This window comes from Abrus precatorius, unplaced genomic scaffold, assembly GCF_003935025.1.
Source record: "Abrus precatorius isolate BTA unplaced genomic scaffold, Abrus_2018 Scaffold3, whole genome shotgun sequence".
NCBI classification, from domain to species: Eukaryota; Viridiplantae; Streptophyta; class Magnoliopsida; order Fabales; family Fabaceae; genus Abrus; species Abrus precatorius.
In genome coordinates this window covers 16057068-16081290 of record NW_020874373.1, presented here as the reverse complement: position 1 = coordinate 16081290, position 24223 = coordinate 16057068, and the positions used below count along the sequence as shown (strand labels likewise).

At 25.6% G+C, this 24223-nt stretch overlaps 2 protein-coding genes across 6 annotated transcripts; both read left to right on the top strand.

The window, feature by feature from the left end:
- The first annotated feature begins 733 nt into the window (after positions 1 to 733).
- LOC113863177 (OTU domain-containing protein DDB_G0284757) lies at positions 734 to 6211 on the top strand. 5 transcript variants are annotated; one of them, XR_003504523.1, is made up of 11 exons: positions 734 to 859; positions 1455 to 1689; positions 2291 to 2364; positions 3077 to 3131; positions 3203 to 3277; positions 3643 to 3716; positions 3825 to 3873; positions 4900 to 4984; positions 5371 to 5427; positions 5527 to 5624; positions 5727 to 6211. XR_003504523.1 is itself a non-coding variant. In XM_027496646.1 (10 exons), exons 2-10 carry the CDS (start codon positions 1528 to 1530, stop codon positions 5587 to 5589), a joined length of 663 nt encoding a protein of 220 aa, XP_027352447.1. In that variant the 5' UTR covers positions 734 to 858; positions 1447 to 1527; the 3' UTR covers positions 5590 to 5643. The 5 variants fall into 5 exon arrangements, 3 of the variants coding, with proteins under 3 accessions (XP_027352447.1, XP_027352445.1, XP_027352446.1); XR_003504524.1 differs by lacking the exon at positions 5727 to 6211 and having other exon boundaries at positions 734 to 858; positions 1447 to 1689; positions 4900 to 5045; positions 5527 to 5607; XM_027496646.1 differs by lacking the exon at positions 5727 to 6211 and having other exon boundaries at positions 734 to 858; positions 1447 to 1689; positions 5371 to 5396; positions 5527 to 5643.
- Positions 6212 to 19224: 13013 nt separating this feature from the next.
- LOC113860681 (probable xyloglucan endotransglucosylase/hydrolase protein B) lies at positions 19225 to 20837 on the top strand. The gene is made up of 4 exons (XM_027493162.1): positions 19225 to 19411; positions 19648 to 19748; positions 19900 to 20093; positions 20438 to 20837. The coding sequence occupies exons 1-4, from the start codon at positions 19225 to 19227 to the stop codon at positions 20835 to 20837; spliced, it is 882 nt and encodes a 293-aa protein (XP_027348963.1).
- Positions 20838 to 24223: the final 3386 nt, after the last annotated feature.

The window sequence follows — 24223 nt, the reverse complement described above, 5'->3', positions numbered from 1 at the left end:
CTGATTTAAAAGTTTTTATTATATAAATTAACTTTATAAAATTTTATATAAAAACAAACTTAATAAATCACAGTATTATTTTATGTTAATGTATAATATTTTTTAAAATATAAGTAGATATCAACTTTAGAATAGTATAAAATAATTTGACAATTAAATTAATTAATTTAATATTCTATATAAAATTACTAAACAATATATGCATCAAAATTTGCACTTAGTGTGATTGATAATATATATATATATATACACATGTGGGTATTCATTTTAATTATTAGTAATAATAAAATTTATAAATAATATAATAGTTAAAATTTATATTCAACATTGTTTAAACTATATTTTATTATTTTTTTAAAATGATTCACAAGTAATTTTATAATTTAGTAATTTATATTAAATTAACTATATTATTATAATAAAAAATTTAATTATGATGAGACTAAATATAAAAATGTATAATAAAATAAAATAATACCTTAATTACTATATATATATATATATATATATATATATATATATAAAATATAAGTTAGTGAGATAACATACTTTTATTTTTATCGCTTGTGAGCTAATTAAATTAGTTATAAACTAAGTGGTCATCCTCTCATCTTATTTTATATTTCCGTAGAAAAAGGAAATTTAACGCATCCTTTTAGCTAGATTGCTGAGTCTTAACTTACCCATTGATATTTTTTACATTGTTCATCTCTATCTCTATTGGGGGAGAAAATTTCTCTTTTTAATTTTTATTACGCGCCTTGTGTTTCCTTCGTCTTTCACGGACCCATTCGTTACTCAGTTTGATCCAAATCAGAACTACTCATTAATTTAATCGATTGCAGCAAAAGATTCACAGGTACATGCTTCTTCTTTTCTTTTCTTTTTGTGGGTATATATACTCGCTTTTTGGTAATGAATATTCATTTCACAGCATTGGGTTGCGGTAGTTATCAGCCATCGTGCTTTTGGCTCATGGATAGTTTTCCCCCTCATTTTAATGTGATTGTGATCAAAATCATCGCTCTGATTTTACATATTGTAAAACCCAACACTTCTGAATTTGGTAACTACAAGGGTTTATCAGAATTCAAGCTAATCCCCTTGTGATTGTACCCATTTGTTGTTTACGATCAATGCTTGTACTCGTTTTATTTAGCTTATTTTAAGAACAGTTTGTCAATTGCTGCTTTATTGATGATTGTCTGATTAGTGCATACTTGTCCGTCATAGTCCCATTTTGTTTGGATCTTTTGTATATATCAAACGATTGGTGTATGATATTACTTTTTATTTTACACTTTTTGAAATGGTTTCATTTCCCAGTTAGTGCATCATGTATGTGTTTCTTAATTGAGTATTCTATTTAGACCTTGAGGACTAAAGATATGAAAAGTACTTGGTAGATTAATTTTATAATTTAGAATTTTGATGACATGTAGGTCTTTTTGCAGGTTTAGAAATTGAGAATTGTGATAAATTTTAGCTTTAGGTTGAAGCTTCCAGTTATTGCCAGCTCAGGGCATAATGAATGGAACTCAATACTGGGGTGAAAGTTCCAGCTCGAATTCCGTAAGCAGTCAGCAGGATACCGAGGATGACCAAATGATTGCTCTCGTGTTGTCGGAAGAGTATGCCAAATTGGATGGTGCAGTTGGCAGACGACTTTCCAACTTGGCACCTGTTCCTGTAAGAATTCTTACTTTTATGCTATTCTCTGAATTATGATAGAACATTACTGATAAATTGATAGAAATCATATTATATCACACAAAAATACAACTTATCTTGTTGTCACAGAGTTTCAAAAACGTCTCTGAGGAAGTATCTCTGTCCCAGAAAATGAACAGTTACCATAACTGTCATTCACACACACATTACACATTATGTTCTGAATACATAACTGCCTACTCCTGTAACTGTCATTCACACACATTAAATTCCGAAAGCATAACTGCCTAATTATTTAATTGTTCATTTTGTACCATGTTTGAATTTTGCTTTTCAAATCCCTCATTATAAAAATTATCAAGTTAATGGTGTATCAGTGTATGTATTGCATTAGTTATATATTATGGAAGAGAAAGAATAACTTTAAATATATAATATTGTTGATATTTTTATATTATTCTGCATTTTGCCCCATCTACATTGTCAATTTATCATCACAGAGAAAAGTAGACTTTCCCAAATGAGCACACTTCCTTTTTACTTAAGAGCTGGAGGATGAGATATCTGAATAATTATGCTTTTCTGAATTTCTTATAATTCTAACTTCTTGAAATTTTAGCATGTGCCCCGAATAAACTCATTCTTCCCCAACATAAATGATGCTAGCATGGATCACCAGCGTCTTCTTCAGAGGTATGTCATTGTTTTATAGTTTTATGAAATTCATATATTCTGTGTTAGTAATATTCCAAAGACTTGAAGTTTTCATATATTCCCTTTTGATTAAATGAGAAGGGTATTATAATAACCAGGCAGGGCCAATAAATAAGCACTCATGTAGTCAAAACATTACCGGTGCAGTAAGTGTACTGCATAATTTTTCTTGATTAAAAAAACTGAAAACAGTAAATTCAAATTAGGTGTTTAAATGAAAATTACATAGGTAAATACTTGCTCTGCCATGTAATCATGGAAATTGTAGGTCATGAATATAGTCAAGTAGTGGCATATTAGTTAGCCATGTGGTTGAGGCTCTTAAAACAAGACTACATAGATACTGTAAAACCTCTTGATAAGGTCAGTACACAGATATTTTCTGAACTTAATAACAGATAACGGGTAAAAGAAAATTTGTATGGTTAATAATTATGTTAATTATTTTCCTTGCTATGTGTGAAACAGAAAGTCTGAAGCATCAAAATTTGGAACTTAAAGCTGCCAGGGATTTTGAAACTTTGTTGCCTTTTCCCTTAACATTTGTTGAAGATATTAATATGTTTTAGAAATCTAGATTTGTAAGATAATGAGGATCAGCTCAACTAGTAAAACATTATATGCTTGTTTCTGCCCATATCGATATGTTATATTTGTTGGAGGTATTAAATCATTCTCTCTCTTTTTAAAGGTTACAAATCTATGGTCTCTGTGAAGTTAAAGTCTCTGGAGATGGAAATTGTCAGGTATCTTATCTAGATAACAGTTAACTATCATTCCTTTTGAACTTCTATTGATGATTCTACCCACATTGTAGTTTCGTGCACTGTCAGATCAGCTCTTTAGATCACCTGAATACCACAAGCATGTTCGAAAAGAGATTGTAAAACAGGTACGTATGCTACGAGGGCATTTGGTTTTTGTTGGTCACGTAGAAAGCAAACCTTATGAAAAATGTCTAGCTATGGGGATATCTGCTTTTCTAGGTTTGTGGTTATTTACTGATGTATAGATGAATTTATGAGGGCATTCTTAAACTGGAGTGGGGAAGAGGTACATCAGTAGGTTTTTTGTTCTTTCTTAATGTCTACGATAGGATAAAAATTGCTTACGAGGGATGTATGCAATAGATACTTAGATCATATATGACCAAAATCATACAAATCCTTGTGTACAGGAGGGTGGTCTATTACTCTATTAAACACTGTAAATCGATTGTTTGAGATGCTAATTTGCAAAAACATTTCTCTTTGCCAGCTCAAAGATCATCATTCCTCATATGAATGTTATGTACCAATGAAGTATAAACAATATTACAAGAGAATGGCAAAGTACGTATCTTAAAAATGAACTACTTCGCTTATATGAGTGACATTTGTGGGTTCTTTTATCGTCATTTTAATCCAACTTTAATTTTCCTTCTATCTACCACATGAAAGATCTGGAGAATGGGGGGACCACGTTACCTTACAGGCAGCTGCTGATAAGGTTTGCTGTGTTTAAATAGTTTACTGCTTTTGTTAGATGCTGATAAGGTTTATCTGTTCTTTGACTTGAAATAACAACTCCTTTAATATGCATTGTAATTGGAAATTTATTTTTATGATTGTAATTGAGGCCTTGCATTTAGAGTGTGAGTAATATGTACATCGATATAACTATAACATAAGGCAAGGGCATGCACTGATAAATAAAGGGATGTGGACACGGGTAGACCAGTTTTACAACTACCTTAGCCTCTCCCCCAAAAAATACCCTACTCCATTAATAAGTTTCACTTATTGTTAATTTAGGTGATAAGTTATTGTGATAGTTGTTGTTGAGTCTTTTAGGTTTGGGTTTCTTTTATGCCAGTTCCACATTATATTGTCAACACTATCTTTCTCTAAATTATTGTTATAATTTTTCTAATCAGTTCTATCCCTTAATGACTATATTAATTGTCATTTCATTTTCAATCATTATGAACCAGATGTTAAGGTGTTTTTCTCCCAATTATTTCTCTCTCTTCCTAGATTTAATAATATATTTATCAGCATTCTAATTAGCACTTTTGGTTGGGGAAAAGTACACATGATATTGAAGCACAGACATGCTGGTCGTTTGTTTTTTTGCCTAATTTAGTTGCAATTGGAGAGCACAAGTGGAAGTGTGTTTTGACCTCATCAATCATGTCCAACGAGATATCTTTGCCATATATTCAGATACCCATCTGAGTACTCATATATAAAATGTAGAGCTAGTTTGTGTTATAGTAGATGGGAAAATGAAATACAAATACAATAATGACAATATGATATGGTAATTTAATTTTATTGATTTGCTATTCCATTAGAGTTCATGCAATGATTCTATATTTTTAGCCGAAATTGAAAAATGCATGCTCAAATTTCTTGGTACATCCAATTCTCCAATTAACTTGTGTTTCTTATTTTTGTTAAACTAGTAAATATAATTTCATTTTATTTGAATTATTATCAACATGGAGTATAATGTTTCTTGTTTTTTGTGAAGTTTTCTGCAAAGATATGCCTTTTGACATCATTCAGAGACACTTGTTTCATTGAAATTATGCCACTGTATCAAGCACCAAAGCGTGGTAAGATGGTCATCATCGTTATTCAACTTGATAACTTCAACAAGTCTTAAGAATTTACAAGGTGAATGTAGCAATAATTGTTTTGAAATATAGCAATGTCTAGTGCATGCTTCTTGTAATCAATTGAATAAGTTCATAAGCTGCTGCTATACTTCAAAGTCTAGCATATATCATGAAAATTCCACCTTGTAAGAAGATTGAATATCAAAATGGAGCGAATTACAGACTTGCATGTGAACTTCAACTGGGAAAATAAAAAAGACTTGGCACGTTAGAGATATCTAATTGAACATGAATTTTGAAACTTCTCTGATCTTGAATTTTGAAATTGCCGATTGTTGTATCCTCTTATCCCTATCTTCCCCTTCATTTTCTTATTGATGCAGAGCTGTGGTTAAGCTTTTGGTCTGAGGTACATTACAATTCACTATACGACATTCAAGGTTTTCTTGTCCTTTATTGATATGAACTTCCAAATACTATCTGGATACAGAATTGGAATGTATATTAGTTATTGATTTATGTTCTTGTCTTTGTCACAGAAGCACCAATCCCACGTAAACCGAAGAGGAAACACTGGCTGTTTTAGGAGAAGCCGATTATAAGCTTTAAGATGCGGTACTGTTTAATTATTTTAAAGGTAAGGAAAGATTACACAACCCTTTTAACTTCTGAGCTTTGCCAAATAAACATCTTAACTTCATTTTAGAATATAACTATTTTCTCCTTTTGAGTTATTCAGCTTCAACTTGGTTTTGAACTTCATCGGGAAATCAAGTCCTCTCAACTTTGTAAAAAAATCGTCTTAATAGCAGTATCTTTTATACCACCTCCACGCTTGAAGATCTCAATCACTCTTCCATCCATCAGCTCTTCTTAGAAGCCAAAATATTGGAAAATAGACATCCTTTAAGAATATAAAATAGCTACTATACATGTTTCTCAATTTAGGAAAGTAACTTGCCAATTGAAAAATGAAGGATCTATATTTCGAAGTTTCAAAAATGACAAGAGAGAGAACGAGGGAGGCAAAGCATTGAAGCAATAACTTCTCCCCCTTTTCATTTATATTTTGTTGCCGGATGTTTTTTTAAAATCCTTTTTAGATTTATTATTTCACTTATTCCCTTTGGGTTTTATGATAAAGAGTGGCACAGTTGTAGTTTTCATTGTAAAGTTACTGGCTACTTTTTTAATTTTAGCAGATTTATCTACATGTCTGACATTTAGGATGCCTGGTCCATGTGCATTAGTTTATATATTTAAACAGTTTTGTTAATTTCTTACATGTAGTAAAATTTATTAGAAAAGAAAATATTTATAATATTAGAGATATAAAAGCATATATTTTTGAAAGATGAAAAAAAAGGGTGATGTAGTTAAAAAAAATGTAAAATGAAATTACGGCTGCAGCATTATTTGTCTCCTTGGTGGAGTCTTTGTTTTTTCCTTTGGGCTTGGCTTTGGGTCTGTTGTTTGTATTCATCTTGGACCCAAAAAAGAACATAAAATTTTCATGTGGAGCATTGAATCGGTTTGTATATTTTGACCAAAAAGTAAAATGAAATCAGTTTGTATTTTGTTCATCCCGTAGCAAGTTGTTCCTTTATTATTTTAAAATATACATTCTCTTCCATTCAAAGAAGAGTATATGTTATGTTTCAATTCATTTGAATGTGAAGGAGCCTTTTAGAGATGTCTTTCTCTTAAGTTAACAACATTTTCTCTGTTATTGACTAAAATTTATCAAAAAATATAAAAGTATAAGAGCAAAATATTTTTCGAGTAAAATCTAAGCTGTGAGAGAAGTGCAGGCAACAAATCTTCTAAGCCCCTATAAATATAACTTTAGAAGAGAAAATATAGATTTAGATCAAATTTTAAAGTTGATAGTAGAGGTATAGAATTTTATTCTATTTTTAAAATGTTAAAATGAATAAGATGTTCCAAATTCGTTGTTGGTGACACTAAAAGTTGTAGAAAAAAATAATAAAATTATTAACAGTCACATTTATGATTATTTGTTACTATTAAAAAATTCATTTATATTGAAAAAGAGTAAAAGGTGTATCTCAAGTATATATTTTAAAAGTTTAAATACTATTTTGGCCCTTGTGAAAAACAGTATTTAAATAAGTCTATAAACGTAAAAATATTTTTAAAATAGTCTTTGTGGTTAATGTTCATATCATAACATTATCTTGTATTTAAATACTTTTTTATTTTGATTCTCACACATAACATATATTTTTTTTAATCATAGTTATTACACAAAGCACATTCTTCACTCTAGTCCTTATGTGAAAAATAAATAAATTATAAAAATAAAAATAAAAAGAATGTGTGATGCATAAAGACTAATTTTTTTTTAAAAAAAAAGTTTTATGTAGATCAAATTTTACACTGTTAAAAAGAATTCACAATTAAAAAATTCTTTGACGCTTAAAACTAGAATCCATCTCACCTACGGCACATGTAATTTTTAAATTTAGGTGAAATATAAAAAATTATATATGTATATATAATCGTAAAATAAAAATTATATTTAATTCAGTAAAATCTAAAAATAAAAATTAAAAGAGAAAACATATTTAAAATTTAAAAATAAACATAATTAGTTAAAATAATTTAAAATTAAAAATGAAGAAATTAAGAATAAATTAGGAGAGAATAAACTTAGAGATTTAACCAATTAAAAAATGAATTATAATTCAATAAATATATGGGATGGAATTTCTTTGTGCAAACCATTTATGTGATGCCAACTCAAGTACAATTTGAATAAATTAAAATAGGGATGTTCATTAAAAGCACAGTTGGCATTACATGAATACAGTCATTTTTATTTTTAATGAAACTGCTTAATATTTTATCTTTCTGTTTGAGCCACATAATAGATTGCATGCAGTGCTCCACTAAGTATGAACTCATTTTGTCTTGCAATCAAAATTCAGTTAAAGCTTGGCAGAGACTTGACAACAACAAAAGGGTTATGTTAGGTCCTACTCATATCAAAACATGTTCTCTTTCTCTAAGGAGAATCTTGCTGCCAAACAATCTTATCTATTTCTTTATGTGAAATTGTTATGACAGCTGAGAAGCCATGATATCCACTACTACGCCGAAAGTAACAAATTATCTGACAGCGATTGCAAGCTTCTTCCTTTGCAAGCCTAAATCACCCAATCTAGTAACTATTAACATATGATAGCGATGGCTTTTATTACAATTAGGCAATTTAGGATTTAATTAACAAGAATTAGTTACTTTTATAATAATAACATGAAAATTAAACAAAAATATTTTTATTATTCATCCACAGTTAGTCTTAAACTTAAGGCTAATCATCTAGGTACCAACTCAACCATTACACATTTCACCCATAAAAAATGTGTCCTAACACATTCCAACAATCTATGACAGGTGTATTAAAAGACAAATTACTCAAAATTATATATAAAATAGATATTTTCTTGAGATAGGTATCTTTTCTAACTTTATTCATACGATAATTTGAGATAACCCTTCTAATTTAAGCGTTAAAGTATTTTGTGCAAGAACACCTACCATTAAAGTATACGTAAGACCCTCAAATGCCTTCTAACATCCTAAGCAATTGTTTGTATCATTCAAGATTCTAATAGAATTGAAATGATCATGTCTAAAAGCATTTTTTTTTTAGTAAATATTATTTTATTTTATTTGTGTAAATAAGTTTTGAGTTCCCCTTAAACTCTTTCTAATAATATATATTTTATTTATAAAAAAAGTTAAATCAAAATTTATGATTGGATCTAGTAAAAGATACTTTTAGATAAAAAAAAATCAAAATTTACAAAAAAATCTAATTAAGTAAAATATTAATTAACATAAGTAAAATAATAACAATTCAAAGATAAGACTTACACATAAACTTTTATTTATTTTAAAATATTTTAGAACTATAAATTTTTAAAAAAAAAATTTTAAAAAAAAGTCATTTCCTTAAAATGGATTAATTTGGGCTAATTTGTATTTTATTTTAACCAATTCTTAATCAATTTGATTAAATTTTTTACTTCACTAATTTGAATTTAACGATGAGTATTTTGAACTTACATGATCAATTTCTAATCCAATTGATCTATCTAATTTAATTTTCAAAGTCATTATTAGGCATAATAGTATTAAAGGTGTAAGTATTGGCCCAATTTCTAAAACAACAACCATCCACTCTTCATAAATATTCAAAATAATTGTAGCAAGTAATTCATCTCTTTTCTTTTTAATAAAATTTAGTATATCTAATGATGTCGCTGAAAAAGCATTGTAATATGCAATCATCACTCGACCATACGTGGCATTTGTTGTCAACATGTTATTTCAATTCATGCACCATCCTCTTGAGTCTAATTGGATAGGTACAAAGAGGGTACTAAAATACATAAATGTAACTATTGATTATAGAATTTTAATTCAGCCATTTTTTGTGATTCTGATTGGACCTTAGATTATTTAACATACGATCTACCTCAAGATTCTTCTTATTCTTAGGCAAGAATATCATCTCATAGATTGCTAAAAAACAACATGTGTCTAGATCAAGCACTAAAGCAGAATTTCAAAGAATGGTTGTCCTTGTTACCGAAATTTCATGGTTACAATCTCTCTTTTATGAGTTCAAAATTCCATCATCCAAACCTCCTTTGATTTGGTGTGACAATCAAGGTGCAATTTTGTTGACAACCAACCCCGTTTTACACTCCAAGTCTAAACATTTTGAGTTAGACCTATGGTTTGTTAGAAAGAAAGCCTTTCAAGGACAGATTGTAGTCAAACACATATTTTCACAATTTTAAGTTGCAAACTTATTAACTAAGTCTCTATCCAGTACTATCTTCTCTAATCTTAGACCCAAACTAAATATTTTGCCTCTCTCCACACTTAAAAAAATTCTAAAAGATAAAACTAAATCTGTTTATAAAGATAGCCAATTCAATTATTTTGTGTTAATTCTATTATCTCTTCATGTCTTTATCAAACTTTGTCATTTGTCACTAGATGTTTTGTATCGTAAACAATTCAAACTAAGTTTTATCTCGTCAATATCTTCTTTTCTTTTCTTTTCTTTTTTTTAACTCTTCTTTTCAATCCACATGTTACCTTACTTACATGGGAGATCGACTCATACACCCAATTCAAATGATGTATCTTACAAGCCACCGAATGTATATATATTTTGATTTGAAACTTTTATTATATGATTTTGTCACTTAAAAAGGTTTAACGTTGCATATTAAAGAAATAAAAATATTTCTAAAGAAATTGAAAACCATATAATATTATTGTTGGAATTTATTTCATTTTTTATACATGGTAATATTAAAAAAATTACAATTACATTTAACAATGTATTATTTTATGTTTTAATAAATTTATATTTCATAGAATTATTAAAGTAATTATATAATTAACTATTCAAGATTGAATAAAAATAATTTTTTTAATATAATTAATAATATAATTATATTATATCAAAGTAACAAATATTCCATTTTGTTAGAAAAAAAACTGAATATTAAAGATTAAGGTAACAATTATTTTTTCACAATTCTTTAACTTCATTTTTTAGAAAGAATTTATATATATATATATATATAAGCAATATTTTTTTTATTGAAATAAATAAATTTTTGATAAAATTTTACCATTTTTCGAATATTAATAAAACATTTTTAATGCCAAATTATTTTATTAAAATAATAATTTGATTTCTAGTTTATGATCGAAACTCAACATTTCTGTATATTTTGGTAAACAATGACATTTTTTGTATCATGAACAATTTGAAAAAAAAAATCAATAACTTTTTCATAAAATAAAATGTGTAGATGTCATAAATCACTTCAATAAACTCTTAAATCTTTTTATATCCATGATATTTTTATTATATATATTTCTGTATTCAGGGTCAGAGTGAGCTGCTAATAAGTTAAAAGAATCCAAAATTAAAATAAAATACTATTTATTTTATAAATAAATAAATAAATTTTAATAAAATAAAATGTGTAAGATTTCATAAATAACTTTAAGAAATTATTAAATCCTTTTATATGCTAAGATATTTTATTTATTTATATTTCTCTATTTGGGGAGAGAGACTATATGCTGGTAAAGAGTTCAAAAAATTCAAAATTAATATCACTTACAGTTCACAGTCCTAAGGAAATCTAGGCATGATCGAGTTTAAATATAAATATTTTATTAAATAGATTAACACTGCACAAGTGAATAGAGTAGAAGATTACATTGCTACAATAATCCTTTCACACACCACACGTTTATTAGACAGTGTGAATACCATTTTTTTCTTTCAATTGCTCTCAAATTTTTATAAAATAGAATAAAATGTTGCTTTTACCAATATATATATTTATAGATATAAAAACTTGGTAAATAAGTTCTGGCTCCTAAAAATAAAAATTTTGCAGTGTACAGATTTATTCTTAGCATCTACAATAAACTTTAAACTTAAGAAAGAAAAATATAAAAATTTTATCCTCGTATAAAATTTTAAATGGACTCATATAAAAACACGAATAAGAGATCTGAAGGAAAAGAAGCTTGCAGAGATGAGAAAGAAATTTAAATGACAACAAAATTTAAAAAAAAAATTCTAAAAATTTAAGAAAAGAAAAAAGAGAGCAAAATTTTAAAGGAAGAGATTTGAGAAAAATATGAAAAAAGAAAAAAAATTTTAAAAATAAAAAATAAAATAGAGAAAAAAAAAATATATATATATATATAAAAACTCATTATCCGTTTCACGTATTTATTTATTCTTATTATTTTTTACATCATCAAATGCCTCTAAAAAACAATAGATCTGAGTGAGTGAGAAATAAAAGCAAAGTTAAAGTGTTTACGACGTTTCTTACTTTTGTAGTTATAATTATTTTTCAATAATATAAAATAATACTATTTGATTTAATGTTGATTTGAAATGGTTTGGACTGTAAAGCATGAAATTGCAGCACGTTATCCCTATAGCGTCGGTCGTTCATCAACTTTTACCTCTTTTTTTTTTTTTTCTATTTTTTAGATTTTTTAATTTGAAATGTTTTGTTTCTTGCTAATTCGATTACACTACCTTTGCAACATGTCTTTCATCAACTTTTACATTTTTTCCCTTTCCTTTTAGTTTTTTTAATCTTAAATGTTTTTATTTCTTCTTTCTCTTCGGTTCAAATGTTTGTTTTCACGCTTCAGTCCCTTTTCTTTTTTTAGTCTATTCCTTTTTCTCTTTTCTAAAGAATGAAGGTTATTATTTTTATCTCAAATTGTATTTAAATTATATAGTTTATCATAAATAATATATTTTACTCATTTATTTTATTTTATTTTTTATTATTTTTTTAAAATTAATTCTTCTAATTTTATCTTATTCTAACATTAACAATAAATTTTTCTTAATTTTTAATATTATTTCATCATTTATGTCTTAATTATTATGTTGGTCATTTACCATTTAGAATTGTTATCTCTTTATTTTTTTGTATTTTTGTAGAATATAGATGATCACTTAATTTTATATTTATGATTTATCTTTTCTTATATTATGATTTATATATATATATATATATATATATATAATCAATGAATGAATAATAATATAATTGTATCCATTTATAATACTAACGTATATCTTATCTATCGTCATGTATTATAAATTGATAAAGCTTAAATGTACTTATGTTATCTTGACTTTACACAATATTAATTTATCTTATTTTATCTTTAATTAATTAGACAATTATTTTAACTATTAATTAAGATATGTTCTTTTTCCAATTACTAATTTACTAATCAATCAATTAATTTAAATCAAAGTTGTTCTATTAACATAATAATTTATAATGTTAATGTATAGCGATTCTATTTTTATATATTATAAATTGTCAAAATTTATGCGTACCAATATTACCTTAGGTTTTATACATAATTATTTTTATTTAATTAAAATGTATCATCTAATTCAAAATATTTCTCTATTTTATATAATAAAAAATAATTTATTTATTTAATAAAATTAAAATATTTTTATCATATTAGTACAACGAATTATAGCGTTATTGTGTAATGTAGATCTTTATATACTTTAAATCGTAAAAACTTTTATATACCAATGTTACTCTGCAATATAAATTTACTAAATGAAATTTTAATATTTTTATTAAATAATTCTTTTCTTTAATCAATTTAAATATATTTATTTTTTCATTAAATAGAATTAATTTCATAATGTAATTTTTCTTAAGTCATATTTTAAATTTTGATAAATTAAATAACTAATAATTTCTTCATTTTATCATATGAATTTTTGTAATATCGATGTGTGATTTACATTGTTCAAATATTATAAGAGATTTATATATAGTTTATGCTATCTTAAATTCTATTTCAACATTAATTATAATCTAAATATAAATTTAAATATTTTATTTACAAATAATTTTTTTTAACAATTTGTAATATAGTTGTGTGATTTTCTTTCACTTTTCGTATTATTTTTTCGTAAAATACATGTATAATCGCATTATTTTGTATCTAAACATTATAATCTTATGAAAATAATTTTAATTTAAAAATAAACTTTCTTTTACTAAACTGAATTTTAATCAACTAACTTCGTAATTTTTAAATAGAATTACAAAACTTTAAGTTCTCCATTACTCTTGAAGATATGTAGGAACTAGAAGTAGACCCTTTAAGTCAATATAATTTTCAAAAATATTTTTTTTCCTAAAATATCTATTAACATTTTAATAAATAATTTATTTTTTTTAAAACAAAAATAAAGACCATTATTGTTTAGGAGTTAACTAAATATTTTTTAAAATTAAAATCAATTTACTCAATTAATTAGAAGTAACTGTTATTTAAACGGATGTTGTAAAGTGCTAATACATTTCCATCACGTAAAAACTCTCAGATTCATTTTTCATTTTAAAGATCATTTTTAAAAATTTAAAAAAAAATTTAATAAATTTTAGTGACAACTCTTTTAATTTATTAAAAATATTTTTTTATTTTTAAATGATAATTTTTTAAACACATCATACCATTATGGCTATCCGATTATGATAAATACTTTTCACCATTTTTATTTTAATTATTTAATGAAATTAATTTATGTCGAATGATCTTGTTGTTATTCATGTAATGCTTTTTATTTAATACTCATTGATGTGATAATTTATGTAGAAGTATTTAAATTTTATTTATACAATAATATCTACTCTATGCATTTATAACATCATTATATATTTATATAATATATAAAATTTATTTATAAAATCTTGATATTAAAATTTGACCTAACTAACCTTTAAAAACTTTGGAAATAATAGAGTTGGGTAGCAAATAGCCTAGCACACGTCACACACGTGCAATCTAATGATGATTTGTTGAGTAGTGCCCGGAGAATATTATATCAACCAAAAATATTTATAGAATGGTAGAATTAATTTTTCTAATGAAAATTCACAAAGTTTAAACTAAAGACCTTAATTGAAAAAATAAATAAATTATGAATTTATATTTATCTTAATATTATCAATTATAAATTTTATTTTAATGTGATATTTACGTATTTAAATATGATTTAAATGTTATAATTAACTATATTTTTTATACTTTTACAGCACTACTTTCTTAATTAATTATGTTATTATTTAACAGTCATGAAAATTAAAAGTCTTGATTTAAAAAATAATATTAAAATTTATACAAATGTAAAAATTAAAAATATATTTAACGTTATAATATTATCATATAACATATCATGCTATTTAATTTTTTAATATTTTATTATTTAAAAGTAATATTTATAAATAAGTTTTTAAATATATTTTCAATATTTATAAATAAGTTTATTATCTTTAAATTTTTCTTTTTCTTCATGATAACCCACTTCCAACACTACTTTCTTAATTAATTATGTTATTATTTAACAGTCATTAAAATTAAAAATATTAATTTAAAAAATCAAAATAAAAAATAATAAAATATAAGAATTTAGAATATATTTAAACATGTTATATGAATATTTATCTTCTTGTTCTAAAGAATTTCTATTGAGAAGAAAAAATGTAAAGAAAAAGAAAATATAAAAAATAAAATTTTTAAAAATGTAAAAATAAGAGGACAGAAATGCATTTAAAAGAATAATAGAAAATATCTTCTTTAGTAAAGATAAAATAAGTTAAGTAATTTGTTTGCTTTCTGTGGGTAAATATATATAAGATCCAGATCAATTTAGACCTGCTTATATTAAATAATTTTATTAACATTATTTTTTAGAGTTAATTTTGAATGTTTTAAAATAGTTATAAAATTAAATATTAAATATTTAATAAATATAAATATTATAATGATTAAAATGTTCTTATGTGTACTTATGTTGTTATTGTTTATTAAATATTTAATATAATATTTTAAGATTACATCACTTTTTATTTATTTAAAGGCTTAAAGAACATTGATTTACATATTATTTAAGCTTATTATATATTTAGATATAGATTCTATGAATTTTAAAAGTTTTATTATAAAACAAATGTCACAATAAGTTATTTATTTATTATAAAAACATTTAATTATTTAATTATAATTTAATGTAATTTTTAACAAAACTTAATACAATTATTTATTTATTTACTTAAATAATATCTATATAAAGTAATTTACAAGATTTTATGTTGAATTATATCATAATTCTTACACTTTAATTTATATGTGATTTTGATATTTTTTTAATTTTTAGTTACTTGTTTAGTTTTTATATATTTTTAATTATTAAATATTTTACTTTAACATTTTATTCAACAATTAACAAAAAAATTTCATAAAAGTGGGATATATCATTCATTTATTTAAATTTATAGAGGTTAGAATATATAAAACATTTAAATAAAAATGAATTTTGTTATGTTTTATATTTAAGTTTTTTTTACATCTATCCTTATTTATTGTTTTCTTATTTATATAAATTAATAATATGACATATTTAAATTATACGTTTGCTAATTATTAAATGAAATTTAAAAATTAAATAATTAAAAAACTTTGATAAAATAAATAAAAATAAAAAATACACGCATACTATATATAGATATCAACAGGAGAATTAGATCACAATTTAATTAGAAAACATTATTGCGATCTTCCTTTTTGTTTATTTTACGATGAATAGATACTGAACAGGTCTTTTCTAGTGCCATGTTTTGTCAGAGAAGATAGCACACGTGTTCCTGATCGTCAGCTTCAAGGCAATGCACGTTCCATCTTTAATGTCTCTCTAATCCCAATTTCGGGGATGGATAACAATTCAAACCCTTTTTATTTTTCCTTATTGGGACGTAGAAGGTTAACACACTTTTATGACTATTTTTTAAATTATTAATTATAAATTATAAATATACTAATAATAATTATTAAACTGTTATGAGAATGAAAAGAAGTTAAATTTAGAAATTATAGAAATTAAATTATAAAAGAGTGAGGTTATTAAAAAAGAGGTAAATGTAAAATACTTATTTAGACAAAATAATTAATTTCTTTCCTTCTATCTTAATTTCAATAAAAATAATTGATTTTTCTAGAGAAATTGAAAAAAAATAGAATTAGTTAATTTTCTATTTTCATCTTTTTTTTTTATATAAATCTCAGAAAAAAACAAAGAAAGAAATCATTTTTTTTTTTCAAAAAAGAAAGAAACTTCATTCCTTTCTTTTCAATATCTTTCTTTCCTCCGAGCCACCTATCATCCAAATTCAATAAATTAAGTTCAAAGTATTTACAAAGAGAGTGGTTTGATTTCGTGTCATCTTACGCATCCAACTTAACTTATAATTTCATATTTTTTAATAAATTTTTACTTATAATAAAAACATGTTAAGACGAACATACTAAAAAGTATTTTTTCACAAAAAGTAAAATACAGTTTGTACATTTGCATAATGTGTGCCAAATGTCAACTTTAATTAAAGTCTAAATAGATCTTCGTGTTTCATAGTACTTGTTAATTTGATTATCTACAAAAGTTTAATCCTATTCCAAACTTAGCATTTACGGGTGCATTGGAATTGAGTTGTATTATTATTATTGAACGTAATAATAATAATAAGTCTCCAAAAGCGTTGACAATAGCGTATCACAACTTTGTTTAGTGTTGATTTGATTCCTGGCTTTGTATCGGAACAGTGACCTCAAAATCATAAAAACGAAAACACATCAAATCAGGGTGGTTCTACAATTCCAAAGACCAACTAATAATGCCTGTAATTATTGCTAAACTCCAGTTATGAATACGCATAAACATTGCTTTTATAAATCAAATCATGTGAGATTGTTTGTACGTTCCTCCAACTCGCCACTTCTTCTAAATTATAAAATGCTACGTCTTTGCACCCAACTCATAATCCCACATGCAATGCTTTTCTTTTTCATATTCTTGATACTTATGTGTCAGGTTTCTTCCAAAGTGTCATATGTGTATCAATAATAATGGCTTATTCGGATAGAACCTTGTTTGATTGTAAGAAGATTAATATCAACGTTATGAAAGATGTAATATTGCTAATGATATATCTCATTCATATCATGTTTCATTCAAATTCGAATAGCATGAGATAACTTGAATGTTGTGTAAATGAATAAAGAAATATGTTAATAAATTATTAATAGAGAAAATATAAAATCATAAAAATGAAAAAGATCAAAACCTTATTTAAGCCCTGAAAAAACAAATCAAGCACGGCTGCACGGCTGCACCTTCTTCTCAGAATTTTCGAAATGAAAGTTTGGTCCTGTCTTACATGGGAAATGATTTGAAATGGCAGATTAGTTTGGCCACCCTTCAGAGGAAGTTAACGCGATGATGATAATGCCCCAATTAAAACTAAAATAAACAAATTAAAGAAACGCGCATGCACGGCCTCCCTTGCACCATAAACGACAGACACTTGGTCCCAATCCCATATGCTACTCTTCTTTGAAACTATATTTACTCCAAATTCTATTCCCCAATGCTAATAACAACAATAGCTTGTTCATGCATCCAATTTCGATCTTGAGTCTCACTGCCTTCTAAATCCAACCAAATCTAAGCATCAACATTATTAGCTTTTTTAATATGCATTTAAAGATATATAATAAAAAAAATATGTATAATAATATAATAATTGTTATTTATTTTTTTGTGCGTTAGAAAAATAGAATACAGGTGATTTTCTGCTGTTTTTTAGATAGTGCGTTGTGAATGGGTTTGTTTCTGACAAATTGGCTCCTTGTTCGATGGATGCATATTCTGAATTTCTTGAGACTCGCTATGCGTCATCTAGTATGCCACTTTTTTAATACAAGTCTTGTTAGTTGTTACACCACTTTTTCTCACTGTCACGGCATTGTATCTTAAAGAGGGTGATCCCATTTTATAACCTACGTAGAAGGTGTACATGATGTCACAGTAAACTATATGGATTACATTACTCCCTGATAATGATTTGTACTTAATATCAGAAGGAATATGTAAAATATGTAAAAGAAGGAACTACTATTATAAATTACTATACATTCATCTAATAGTGTTTTATTTTTTCTTTGGGTATCATCCCATCTCTCAACTTTATATTTTTTAATTCTAACAAATTTAAAAATCTCTACATTGCATGAGACAACACGCTTCAAGTAGAAAATGATTGATGATTAGCAAGCAACCAAATTTAGTAAACTCGTATACATGTTACTTCTTAACTTTCTAACATCCTAATAAAGAAGAAAAACGAGTACATACTCATTTTATTCATTTAAAACTATAAGTGTGGATTAATTTAATCTATATCTTTATAAAAATTGTACTTTATAATTTATTTAGAAGAGTTTATAATGTTTTTTTAAACAATAACTTATGACTCTTAATTATATTTTTTTAACTTGTTATTATAAATTAATTTTAATTTAAGAAAAATTAACGTTATGACATGAATAATCATTTAAAAATAATTTAATGAATAAGCACTTAAGGGAGAAAAATAAGTATTTATTAGAAGTAAATAAATGATTGTGACTGATGAAAAAACAAAAGTTGAGAGAGAGAGGAATATGGATCCAAACTCTGAATGAAGACTATAAATACCTTGATGGAGGCATGAAGAGTCGTATAACTGGTTCAGCGTTCCCTCGTTGAAATAAAATCCAAAATGGGTTCTTCTTTATGGACAGTGTGTGTAATTTTGGTGTCACTAGCCTCTGCTGCACTCTGTGCCACCCCTCGGAGGCCAGTGGATGTACCATTCGGCCGAAACTACGTTCCCACTTGGGCTTTTGACCACATCAAATACCTCAATGGAGGTTCCGAAATTCAACTTCTTCTTGACAAGTACACTGGTGCGTATGTAGTATTAGTACCTTTGCCTTACCCCCCTTAACATCTTTTTTACGTACTAGTCCTATTAAAATCAAATTATTGGTTAAAATTTATTTAATCCTAAAATTTAAATTTTAAAATTCAAATACTATGTTTTAAAGGAGTTAATTGAATGGGCCGATTTTATCATCTCTGCGTAGAACAAAGTTATGATTAACTACCCCTTTATTATTCATGTTTCATACAATTTGAGCAGGCACTGGATTCCAGACCAAAGGATCATACTTGTTTGGCCACTTCAGCATGAACATAAGGATGGTTCCTGGCGATTCAGCTGGCACAGTCACTGCTTTCTACGTATGCACAAAAACATAAATAAATAAATGCAAGAATTTTTCATTTTTGTTTCAATCAATTTGTTTATTTACATTGATGGTTCTTTAGTTGCTGTGTTGTAGCACGTATGTGAACGTGAACTTTGATATAATTTGAATTTGGAACCCTGCAGTTATCTTCTCAAAACTCGGAGCACGATGAGATAGACTTTGAGTTCTTGGGGAACAGAACAGGACAACCTTACATTTTGCAAACAAATGTGTTCACCGGAGGCAAGGGTGACAGAGAACAAAGAATCTATCTCTGGTTTGATCCAACGAAAGGCTACCACAGATACTCCGTTCTGTGGAACATGTACCAAATTGTGTAAGTACTCCACGAAAATTTTGTTTTACTTCCACTACAAAACTAAAAATTTTCACAAATGCACCATCGTTCAACTATAGATTCACAAGGCATTAAAAAATATAGAAGTGAGTATACGTTTACAATTTTTTAATAAAATATTTTAATTTTAATTTTTTAACCAGTAATTTTAGCGTTTTTCATTATTAAAATTTGTTTACTTCTGCAAGACTTGCCTTAAAAATGTGATGAAATTATAACATTTAATTGATTAACGATAAAAAATCTTTTGCGATAGAAAACGCAAGTTTTGAATGAGTATGCTACGTTGAATAACATAAATCCAAATGTGGGGTACTACACAGGTTCCTTGTGGACAATATCCCAATCAGGGTGTTCAAGAACAACAAGGACTTGGGAGTAAAATTCCCCTTTGACCAACCCATGAAGGTATACAACAGTTTGTGGAATGCTGATGATTGGGCGACAAGGGGTGGTTTGGAGAAAACAGATTGGTCGAAAGCTCCTTTCATTGCAGCCTACAAAGGGTTCCACGTTGATGGGTGTGAGGCTTCTGTGAATGCCAAGTTCTGTGACACACAGGGCAAGAGATGGTGGGATCAGCCACAGTACCGGGACCTTGATGCTGATCAATGGAGAAGACTCAAGTGGGTGCGCCATAAATATACCATCTACAACTACTGCACTGATAGGAAGCGCTACCCTCAACTTTCCCCTGAATGCAGAAGAAACGGTGACATTTGAATTGTCATTGTCATATACTATTTTTATGATTGCTGCTGCATGTTTTTCTTTCTTGTATTGATCATTTATGATGCCATATTTGTACCATTAATTATTACCATTATGTTAATCAAAGAGTGGGGCGTGAATTCAGATGAGGCTCTGTAATTATACTTTTCTGATTCTTATCCTAATCCTTGGTATCAACTCCATATTGAATTCTAAAAATTATACTTAATGCGTACTCTATTCCATAATGGTAACAACAACAGCTCGTTGCTACTACATCCATTTCCGATCTCGAGGTCCATTCTGGTTATTTTAAGACTCTAGTTATCATTGTGAACGTGATTTCTTTCCGACAAATTTGGCTTCCCCATTCAATGGACCAATATCCTATTTTCTTCAGATTCTTCGTGCGTCAGCCAGAAAGATACTTCCTTTAGACTACTTTATCACGCACTTTTAATTATATTACATAAATTAATTAAAATTATTTTTTTTAAAGTTTTATAACACAATAATTTTATCTTTATCTATTAATATTTAGAGTTTAATTTTAATGGACCGTGAATGTAAATTTTTCATAGACTCAGTCGACTACATATATCATTAATGTATTTTTAATAAAAATTATTTTTTATATATGAAGACGGCGTAATTTTTTTTATATTCTCATTATTTTTAAAATAAATTTTAATATTTTGTTATTAATTTAAATTAAGTTTTCACCAATTTTATTTAATAAGATCAAATACAAATAATAAATATTTAATAAAAATTATAAAATGTTTTATAATAAGGATCATTAAAACTTTCCAAAGTGGATCAAAGAGAATAAACTTTTATGAGTTTTAATGAATAAAACATAAAAAGTGTTGATCACAAAAAAATATTTATCTTGTTAAAAACATAAAATTTTTATTTAATTCTTCTAAAAAATTAATTTTATATTTTTAGCATTAATTTTTAAGATTGATGTTCATGAAATAAAATATTTTAATTTTAAATAATTTACATGAAGCTCTGTAAATAAAAGGTGCAAACAAATAACTAGTTAATTCGTTATATTTTTATTTGATAACAGTACCATGACAACATTTTTGCTTTATATAGTTCTATATTATCATCTCTATACATAATATATTTTTTATTTCAATTTTTTAATGTTTAAAAAATAACTGCTGAAGCAAACCTCTTAACATAATGAAAACATTTTTCTATAGTGAAATTACGTGATGCAAATGTTTATAGTTGTTTAGTTTAAATGAGTAGAATTGATTTTGATAAAATTTATTTCGAGTAATTAAATACGAATAAAATGCATATATAAATTATTTAAATTATACATTTATTAAAATATATACAAATTGATATAAGAATAAATAAATACTAAAGGAAAGCAATATAAAAAGATCTTTCTTTTCCGCTGTCCTTATAACTAGGATTATGATCTACAGCCATGCAAACATTCAAATTGATAACAAAATGCTTATTCAAATACAGTCTCACTCAATCTAATTAGGTGAAAAAAAATTTTTTTTTGGTATTATTATATTATTTATTAGTTAAAATTAAAATTAAATTTTAATAAAAAAAATTAAATATAATTTTATATTAAAATAAATTTTACATTTAATTAACAAAAATTAGTTAAAGAATAATATGTAAATTTTGAAATAAAAAAAGCAAAAACTGCTGAGATAATGAAAACGCAACCGTTTAAGGTTGGTCGGAAGTTGGTGAAAATTTGCTATTGGAGGTGATGGCGGGATGGGGTATGACGACGGCTATGTAGCACAGAACGTGACAAAAGTCTTTGTTAGAAATTTGTTAGTTTGTCTAAGTTGCAGTGTGTGTTACTGTTAAAATAAAATCAACTGTTGATATGTTGTGTACCGGATGAATATTACTAAATTATAATTAACTTTTAAATAATTGATTAAAAATATTATATGGATCTTTAAAAATTCATAAAATTTTTAAAAGATAAATATTATATAAATTTTTAAAAGATAAATATTATAATTCTTAAACAAGTATGAATTTGTTTAAGAATTTGTACTTACAAATAATATACTGAGACAGAGAAATATTTTATAAGCTAAATTGGTATATTATTTTTTTAATTATTGATTTTATTTCTTATTTTTATTTTAATATCTTAATTTATAAAGATATTTAAATTGGTTTTTTTTAACAAAAACAATATATTTTAATTATTTTTTTCCTCTTCTTCCTCCTTCATTTATACCTCCATGACATGTTACTTTTTTTTTTTTTAGTCTAACAATTTATTTCTTTTTGCTTTTCTTCTTCCTTATCTCACCCCTCTTCTATATCGAATTCTCCTTTAAATTTCAATAAAAATTCTCTGTTTTTTCTTTCGCTTTTTTTTCTCCTCTTATCTTTGTCTATGTTTTTGCAACTCATATCTTTTCTATTTGGATCTTGAAATTATACAAAAAAATGAGAGCAAAACAATGGTAATATCGTGTGCAAATAAAGTATTAGCCACAACATTATCTGATTTATTTTCCTATATTCTTTAATGACTTTAAGAATAAAAAAAATTACAAAAAAAATAATTAAAATTTAAAGGTGATCCACAACTCATATATTTTTTTTTCTGGATCTTGAAATTATAGAAAAAGATAGAGAGTAAAACAATGGTGGCATCATTCGCAAATAACGTATTATCCACAACATTATCATGACCTATTTTTCTATATTCTTCTATGACTTTAAGAATCAACAAAAAAGAGGTGAAAAACAAGTTATTAAAGTATACATTGGGGTCTTGTAAGAAAAAAAAAGGGGGAAAGGAAAAAAGATTTGTTAGAATCAAGAAGGGATAAGAAATGTGGAGGAGAGACGATAAAAAAAATGCTGAAGAGAAATGATAATTTTTTTTTATTAAATTTAAAAGGGAAGAGAGAAATGGAAGTGACGAGAATGTAAGAAAAGAAAATAAGATAATTAAAAAATTGTTAAAAGATATGTACTTTTATGAAAGTTTATAAAGAAAATAAAATAAACAATAATATTTTAATAGAATTAAAATAAAAAGAACTACATTATAAAATTCAAATTTTAATTAATTGTTAAATTACAAAAATAAAATGTATAATATAAAAAAATTCCTTAATAAAAATTAATTCCTAAAAACACTTTCGTTTAAAATATTTCTAAAAATATTTTTTAAGAAAAATTTTAAAAATTATATGTATAAATTGATTGATTATATATATATATATATATATATATATATATCAAATTAGAAAATAGATTATAAAAAAATAAAAATTAATATAAAATTTAACATAAAATGCTCAATATTAAAAAAAACTAATATACATCATAAAAATATAAGGAAAAAATTATTTATTTATTTATGCATCTAAATA